Source organism: Phaethon lepturus, unplaced genomic scaffold (genome assembly GCF_000687285.1).
Source record: "Phaethon lepturus isolate BGI_N335 unplaced genomic scaffold, ASM68728v1 scaffold29651, whole genome shotgun sequence".
In the NCBI taxonomy this organism is placed as follows: domain Eukaryota; kingdom Metazoa; phylum Chordata; class Aves; order Phaethontiformes; family Phaethontidae; genus Phaethon; species Phaethon lepturus.
In genome coordinates this window covers 13780-22531 of record NW_010520252.1, presented here as the reverse complement: position 1 = coordinate 22531, position 8752 = coordinate 13780, and the positions used below count along the sequence as shown (strand labels likewise).

At 38.5% G+C, this 8752-nt stretch overlaps 1 protein-coding gene across 1 annotated transcript in view; it reads right to left on the bottom strand.

Moving 5' to 3' along the window:
* Positions 1–502: 502 nt before the first annotated feature.
* The window catches only part of AAGAB (alpha- and gamma-adaptin binding protein), a 12806-nt gene continuing 4556 nt past the window's right edge, over positions 503–8752 (bottom strand). The window contains exons 5-10 of the mRNA XM_010297338.1: positions 7738–7740; positions 3908–3990; positions 3110–3203; positions 2151–2255; positions 1590–1639; positions 503–1068 (exon numbers count right to left, since the gene is read on the bottom strand). Of these exons, the coding sequence (XP_010295640.1) occupies positions 991–1068; positions 1590–1639; positions 2151–2255; positions 3110–3203; positions 3908–3990; positions 7738–7740 (413 nt within the window). The 3' untranslated portion in view covers positions 503–990. The remainder of the gene's footprint in view (positions 1069–1589; positions 1640–2150; positions 2256–3109; positions 3204–3907; positions 3991–7737; positions 7741–8752) is intronic.

Genomic DNA, 8752 nt, shown 5'->3' with positions numbered 1-8752 from the left:
CATGTTTATACTCTCCAGTGAGTCTGACCCTGTGTCTGTGCAGAACATGACAATACACTAAATCTAAGGACAAAGGAATTTTTTCTAACCCTTGATACCATGAAGTGGCAATTTGAGAGTGGTATTCTGGTGCCTTCTAATGAACATACAGGAGCATAAGGGTAAGAAATGCACTAGGTGACAGCGTGGGGTTTTTGAAATCATAGCTTTTCTCTTCAGGTCTCCAGGACAGAATTCATCAGCAGAAGGTCAGTGCATTCTGCTAGGCCTTGGAGGCCAAGCATTGCAGGAGGTTTGGGCAGGGAACTTCACCCCTGGAACAGCAGCAAAAATCTGTCTTGCATTTAATCCCAAATTTAGTTTCTAATGGAAACCCAGGGAGTGTGGCACAACACCTGACTTTCCAGGGAAGGACCACATACTTACAAACAGAATTCAAAGCCTGTGGGCCATTTTTAATAGCTTTGGCACTCAGCAGGATTAACCTTGCAGCCTTGGCATAGCATCCCACAACAGGGTACAATTCAGCAGCTTTCTCTTCATGGCTCATATAAATCTGGTTTGTGTTAACTAGTAAGTCAGCTATAAAGCTACATAAAAACATCAAACAGGCCTACATCCAAAATGTTGAGTTTAGAATTACGTAGCCACTTAACAACCACCAGCCATGTAGAAAGATAACTGGTAGTAAATTTGCTTATTTAAACTCAAAAGGGGAAACAATAAAAATGTTAATTTGAAAAATGTAAACAAATTATTATTTCCTCTAACTGCATGCATCAATTTCCAAAATTCTCTGAGAGAGAATAAATAAGTCAGACAAAGCTATTCCAACCATTAGGTGTTGTGGAATGTGTTACTACACTGATGGAGGGAATCCTTTAACCAAAGAAAGCAACTAAAGCTAAATGGGGCTTTTTGCAATAAACACTCATTGCAGGAAAAGATCACTCTTTTAGGATTCTCTGTTGCTTACAGCTACAGAAGAACTTAGTTTTCTTCATCCGAGGAGAGACCCTCTATTTCGTCTCTGTCTCCTCCAATTGCCATCCAGAACGCTTTGGCCACCTAACAATGGAAAAAAAGACAGGAAAGGGAGAAAAATTCCCCTCAGCTGACCGAAGATTTTGCATTTACCATCCCAAAAACAGAAACTGAGCAGCAGCTAAATCTAGCAACCATATTTCTAAGTACAATGCTAATCCTCTCTGAACTTAAGAAATTTCAGCAATGCAGAGGCAATAATTTCGTATTCACGGGAGGCATGTATACAAAACTTGTGCTAATTAAGGCATGATTAAATTTTCCTTGAGATCAAGGCTTTTCCATTGACTTAAGTGGAAGCTGGCTTACACTCTGAGTAACTGCAGGGCCTTCATTTCAGAAATTCTGAAAGGGGAAAGCGTTTTCTGGTGTTTCAAAATTCTGGGTTTGTTATTCAGTTCTTGGGAGATAGGAGACGGTCTTCCCTATGACTCTGCAGTTTGTTCTTACTGCTTTTAATATAGGAACTCTACACGTGAAGTAACTATGGCTTAGAAAGGAAAACCCTGTATTTAATAATTTCAATGCCGATTTCAAAATCTCACCTTTTCTGCGTGTAGTTTTCTTTGCTCATGAGGCAACGTTGCAGCTTTATCTGTGAAAAAGAACACGACTTAGGTTGTCAACCTCAGGAGTGAGCAGGGAGAGAAATGCCTACTGCAGCTGGTTTTAGGAGACTACCAAGAAACTAGTTTAACATCATAAAAAAGGTATATTATTTGGTAAGAGCACTTGCAATTCCAAAGCACCAGGAAGCAAATGCTGCTGAGCACGCTGGATGTCATCTCAAACATTTGTAGCTTTAAACTGCAAGACTGACACGTACTTGTAGAGCGAAAGAAAAAGGTTTGATTATAGAAAACTGTGTAGCATTAGTTCACAGTGGACAAAATCAGTGTGACAGCAGTCAGCTGAGCAGTATCTGCTTCTTTCGAGAGCACTATCAAGATGAAGGGCAAATTAATGAAGAGATCAGCTACTTATAAAGAACCTCAGAAAGGAGAATAGGAATTTGTACAATCTTCCCAACTCACACACTGACTTGCATGCCTTTGAGTGACTAGAATAGGTGACATAGCTCAGTACCGCTCTCCCTGGTACATTACCTTTCATTTCTTTCAGCTTTGAAAACAGCCTTTCAAAGTTCTCCAGGTCACCATCTCTGGTGGTTAGGCTAGCTAACTCTTGAATGTCCATATCTAACACAGGATCTGAAATAAATGCATATAGATTTGTTTAAGGTAAAGTACTCAGTTTTGTCAGCAGGTTTGAAAGCCTTTCTGACAAAAACAGTATTTTAACATCTGCAAATTCCAACCCCATAGGAGGGAAAGAAACATTGAATTCACGGATTGTTCATACAGACAACTCTTGGCATCATTACAGTGGTAATTAACTTTGATACATTACATTGCAAGAGTGGTTTTCAGTTCATCTAATATTTAATATAAATTATTCAATAATAATTTATATTCATCTAATATTTAATATTCTTTCTTATTATAAAATGATCTGCCTAGGAACAGCCACTGAGTAAATTAAAGAGTAATAAGACTATTCTTAGCCCACAACTAACAGCACTCAACGTCTAAAAGATCTCCAGATACAACTTCTAAGAAAGTCCTGGAATAATGCAAGTATTTATGGCCCTGTAGCTTAAAACACCTGAAAGTCTTAGGACTGACCCAAGTAGAGTGCGCTTCATTCACCTCCCGCTGGGTCAAACTGTAATGATTTTTCTTTGCAACCGTAAAGCTTGAAACTTTATTCTTATAAAGATTTGTCTAGATACACACAATATACACAATATGCACAATCAGGAAATTTCACAAAATCAGCTCGGAACGTTTCCAGTTGGTAGTACTGCCGGGACTCTGTCCTATCCAAACTTGGGCCCATTTTTTCAAGAAGCAGAACACCTGAAGTCTCAGCAATTAGCCTCTACTGGCTCTGGCAAGTGCACTTATGCCATACTTTTCATTGAGAAAAAACCAGTGGCTTTCTAGGACCATCCCAGCCAGGGGTGCCTCCTCCAACATATCTGCCAAGCAGAGAAAGAGCTTACCTACGCTGTTGTCAGTCTGCAGGTTGTTTGTGCTAGCTCCATCTTCTTTGTTGTCTAAATGAGATTCTTCTCTGTCTGCTGATGATGGATCGGACTGTCAGGAAACAAATAGATATTAGAGTATCCAATGATGCACCTAAAAAGCATCATCAGCAAATCAAGTGCTTCCTGTTTTGACTTCAAAAACTTACTCTTTATCTTAAACTGTTGCCTACTGCAAAACCTGTACCACATATATTATGAAAAGCCACTTTTGGAACACTGTAAATAGATACTACATGAAGGTTTTCTCTGATAGGTTTTCTGTTTTTTAAATAACACTATCAAGGGATAGTTTTTGTTTTGCACAAAATAATGCTCTTGGATATTAATGAAAAACAACACTTTGAATGGAGCTTTTAATACTCTTTCCTTGGCTCCAGTGGGTTGTCTAGGGTAAAACATTTACACAGTGCTGAAGTCAGTGTGATCAACACCCAGTAGCTTTCCACACTGAGCACGTAATCAGACATCTCCAGGTAAAACGATGAGTTCGTCCCAAAAAACAGCACGCTCACAGCCATGAGGTGCCAGCTCCTAGGAACAGCTGTCTCAGGAGGACTTGTAAGAAAAACGCAGGTAGTTCAGACTTCAGAAATGTTTCCTTTAAAACACATTCTAATAAGCTGTGAAGCATCCCTTGAGAAAGGAAAAAAAAAAAAGCAAGCCGCCACCACCACCACGCTGAGTGTGACAACAGAAAAGAGCAACACAATAAACAGTATGAGCAAAGAACACAAAATAGGAATTACTGTTTACTTCTGTATCTTGGTTCTCTTCTGACCCAATGCTACAGTTCGCACCTGCTAATGTACTGAGAAGACCAAAGCTCTGGGTCCTGTCTAAAAACAAAACTGCTGTTAGTCTGACAGAAGACGCAATATTATTACAAGTAACTGTAACTGACCAGTTGGGATAGAGAACAATTCAGGGAACACACACAGAGCACCCTGTAAAACTGTGTCAGTGCACTTGAAAATATATTTTAGTCAGAGAATTTTTATATTCTTTAAGCTTTTTTTAAACTATCTTAACAATATTTCCTGCTAAATATTACCAACAGGGAATGGATGTATAAGCCACAAGAGATGTGAGCTCTTTTTTCTTCTTATTTGAAGACAGTGCTCTGTTAGGATTTGGTCTGGCAAAGGTCTTCTGATTCCATACAAGGCAGTCTTCAAAATACAGAAGCAGCATTTGCTATTACTGGCATGCAGTGGACGAGGTTTCACCATCCATGGGAAGCAGCACTGAGTTTGTGGTTAGATACAGGAAATGCAGCAAGTGCTTTTGCTTATACACATATTGTCTAAATAGGCTGAGCACTACAGTAATGGCAAAGGCAATTTAAAATATCTAATTCAGAATTCATGAAAGGACTCAGCCATCAAATCCAATGTTTCTTCACACTGCAAGGTGCTTTGGGCTTTCCACATCTGTTAACCTACTGTGTATTTCAATGGCATTTTAAAATCCAACCTAAAAAAAAAAGTTAATTCAAACCTAAACAATCATCTTTTTTATCTAAGATAATAGATGCAGTACAGTATTTTTAAATTAAACTAACTGTATTTTTAAAACTTTATTTTTTAAATAAAAATGTATGCATAATAGGTGACATTATGGGTTGGTTGGGTTTTTTCTAAGCCTTGTTTTCTGCTGGCCTTGCACTGAGTAGTAAATATTTGCAGTTATGCAGGGGACTCAGGAGATTTTTCTGAAAATCTTAGTGTTTAGTCAACTAAAAAAGAAGTAACATTAAGTTATCATACTACAAATAGCCAGGAAACAATAACTTGTGACAGAAGGACTAAGATTACTTTAGGAAAAAAAAAGTGTTTTAAATTAATATTACACTAATGACTAAGCTCTAGACTCAAACATTGAGATGATGTCATTTTTACGCACTGTCCAAATTTACTTGCCATTTATAAAAAATTTCATTTCAAAGAGTTGAATGTGCAACTAACACCATCAGCTATCTAGAAAACATGTAAACATGTCTCCATTAGGGAATTACTAAGACCTCATTTCCTCTTTAATAACCTTCATTGTGCACTTAGGCTAACGTGTGTCTCGTCCTAATCCTCTTCTCCCCTTGTGCTGCCCCCACCCTCAGCAGGTATTTGTTTCAACTGGCTCTGTTTTATACAGTTTATTGCTTTAACAGTTCACTCGCTAAAGGTTTTGGAAGAAGTGATTCAGCCGAGCCGAATGAATCGCCTTAAAAATGTTCAGTTACAAGATCCGTGAAAGCCCGTGGAGTCTGCCAGGTAGATTTAACAGGCAATTAAGTGGTAAAAGATTGGGACTCACAACCCAAAACAATGTAGCTTCCCCAAGTCTCAGCAGGCTGAGCAAAGAGCTGTCTTTAGAGAAACTGTAAAGATCAACATTTAGCCAATTTCTGAGTCATCTGAAGTTAGATTGGACACCGCAGTCCAGAATGTACTTGTGAGAGAACGTTCCCACGTTGGCAGAGGGATGGATGAAGTGACCTAATCGTATACCTCGTTCATATCTATGAGAGTTCATCCTGTACAGAAAAATGACAGTGGGTCCACCCTCCCCACATACACATAATCTCAGCCAGCGTAATTGCAAAATGTTGTTCTAGTTAGAAAGTACTGGAATCTGCAGCAGGGATCTCTGAAAAGCAGCTATTTGTTTCTGGATCCATGATTAGGGAGGTGGCAGATATAACACTTGGTTGCAGGCACACCCTTGAAAAAGTCTTCCTATAAACTCTTTTTATTGGATGCAAAAGTTATTTCAACTTCTGGGTGCAATTCAGGAAGTGGGTGATGCCTTACACAGTGTTCTTGCAGCATCAAAGCCAAAAATTATCTCACTCAACTTATTGTAATAGTTGGTGGCTCCGTTATTATGAAGTTGATATCGTTTTACAGGTATCACTCATCAACAGTTGTGGAACTCTAGTACGCTGTGCTCTGAGCATGGCTTCAGGATTCATATATGCTCGTTTCATAGCAAAACATTTTCCACTTTTATTTATTATTCTTCCGCAGTCTGTCTCTAGCTGACATGTGGTGATCCTGACTCCCATACAAAAATGGAATTAAAAAGTCAAAATTCCTAATTTGTTTAAATAACTAAGTTACAATAGTTCCCCTAAATCAGGCTAATTTTTTGTAAAGAGAGCCAGGCTAATTACTGGTTCCACCCTAGGTAACCAGCTTCAGCTGGGATCACTAAAGCACATACTTAAGCAGGAAAGTAGCCAAGGAGCTTCTTTCAGAGGGCAGCAAATTGCTTCTCGTCTTGCCATCTAGGACAACTAGCTTTGCTCCTGAAGGGGCAGCTAAGAACAACAGCTGTGCACTACCCTGGTGGGCAGAAAATGTTAGCTGAAGATCTACACATGCCCTTCTGCCCAAGGCGGGCGGGGAAAAAATAATGACCACCTGATTCTCAGATTGAAGACAAGTCTGAGGCCGGGAGAACTAACAACTTTATGCCAGCTACAAAAGGGAATTGCCCTCTGGAGACTGTCAGGTAAGACTGCTTCGTTTTCTTTTAGTAGAGATGATACTGCTTTATTTACTCACAAAGCATGTGGTATTATTTCATGTAAAAATGTTTATAATTTAACTATGCTATATTTAATACCTATTTTTATGAATTGGTGTGAGAATGAATGTATTTAATAGAGGAAAAAAAAAAACAAAAGGTCAAGAATTTTCTTAATAGGTGTATGAAAAAACTACTTCACAACTCCAGAATTGTGTTTGGGCTTAAGATAAAACATCTTTAAAATAATATGGTTTTAATGCTTGTACTCAAAAAAAGTCATTCCTGCTTTGTCTGTAAATGTAATTCTCATACAAACAGATAGCTGAAGTAAGGCAATGCTGTAACACTGACTTTTTTGGATGGCAATGCTTAACAGTGCTATACGCCCTTACTACTATACAAATATCTTATACTTTATGAAAAAATCTTCACATGAAGTATGACTGCACGGTCCCTAAATGGCCCGCAGTTACAGGTAATTCAGTAGAAAAGCTAAAGTTTGATTTAAATGGTGGTCAGTTCCCAGGATCAGGAGGAAGTTGAAAACAAAAGATACGTTACAGGTTGTAAAAGTTTTATTTTAAGTAAAATGAGCTCAACAATTTCCCTCTGAAGGCATAGTCAGGCTGCAACAGCTTCCAAATATAGTTCACTTCCTGAGGGGTTTGTAGTAAAGTGTATCAATGCTGTGTGGTTTCTGCACTGTGGAGATAGAAAATCTGGATTTTGAAGGAGTCTGACCTTTACAGAACACACTAGTGATGCATAGGAATTTCCCCCACAAGGAACTGAACATGTGACTAAGTTCTGTTCTTCTGTAATGTGGTATCTGTCAAATGCAGGAAATACGCTGTTAAGAACAATTTAGCTCTAATGAGGTACCTTTATACAATCTCAAATGGCTACCTATTTCTCTACAATGGTTACATTAGGTTAGAACCAACCTTAACCTCATTCTCATGTGGTATGAGAAATACTCAAAAGGCTACCTTAAAAAAATGAAAAAAAATACTGGTTTAGTAGTTCTCATCTTAGTTCTACCGAGTCCCAGTAACCATCTTGCAGTTACAGGAACTAGCAGAAGCCTCTCAGCACTTGAAATCATTACACAGTTAAAAGACGTAAGAAGGAAGAAACTGGAACAGTGGAAAATTGTACATCAGGGAGCAGCCAGACACTGGAAGGTTGTTAGTGGGATAAGACTTTGTGAAACAAGAAATGTAAGGCCAAGCACTTAGCAAGAGTTTAATCTTCCTACATTTCCTGCAACAGCTTGTGTTATTAGAAAGGTAATTAAAGGTTTTCAAGTAAATGGAAGTATCTACACGTGCAGTAAGTCTGGGCTAGCCACAGCATTTCCTTTTCTAATGTGTCTAATCCTAAAGTGATCTTTCCAAAATTCTAATTCTACCTGATAATCAAGTACCTTCAGGAAATTATCTGGGGTGGCCTGGGGTTTTTGCACTGTTTCCAAAAAATTCTATGGTTTCCATGTACTCAAGTGGGTTTTTCTGTAGGGAAGACAGTCCTTCTTGCAATGCACTTAGTATGTCCTTCAACAGGTGTCTGAAATCACTTCTTTGCTTAATCTCATCTCTACACTTGCTATTCTCATCCCTGTTTCAAAATTTTTTTCAAAAAGCTGTTACAAATTTGGAATTTAACACTTATTACTTCTACACTAAACCTTGTATCAAGTTTTTAGACAAAGGCAATAATGACTAGCTATTTGCTGCTGGAGTTTGGTGGAACAAGCTTTCATTTTTAATTGACATTTGAAGAGTTAGTGGAACATTTAACTCAAGTTACTGGTAGAGAGCAAGTTAAAGTACCGAGGGAACAGGAACAGATGGTGAAACAGGAATAAATCTCACCCATTGCCTGTAAGTTTCTCTGTGCATGAAGGGACAATGAAAGCAATACCTGAAACCCCACAATTCCATGTAAAAGGTTGAAGAGTGCTCTAGTTATCTGTATACTGATGCAGTGACAGTAGCACAGTAGCTGCTCAGTTTAAACCTTTGCTAAAAATACTAAGACCTCTAGGCCTTGCATTCTCCAGAATTCGTA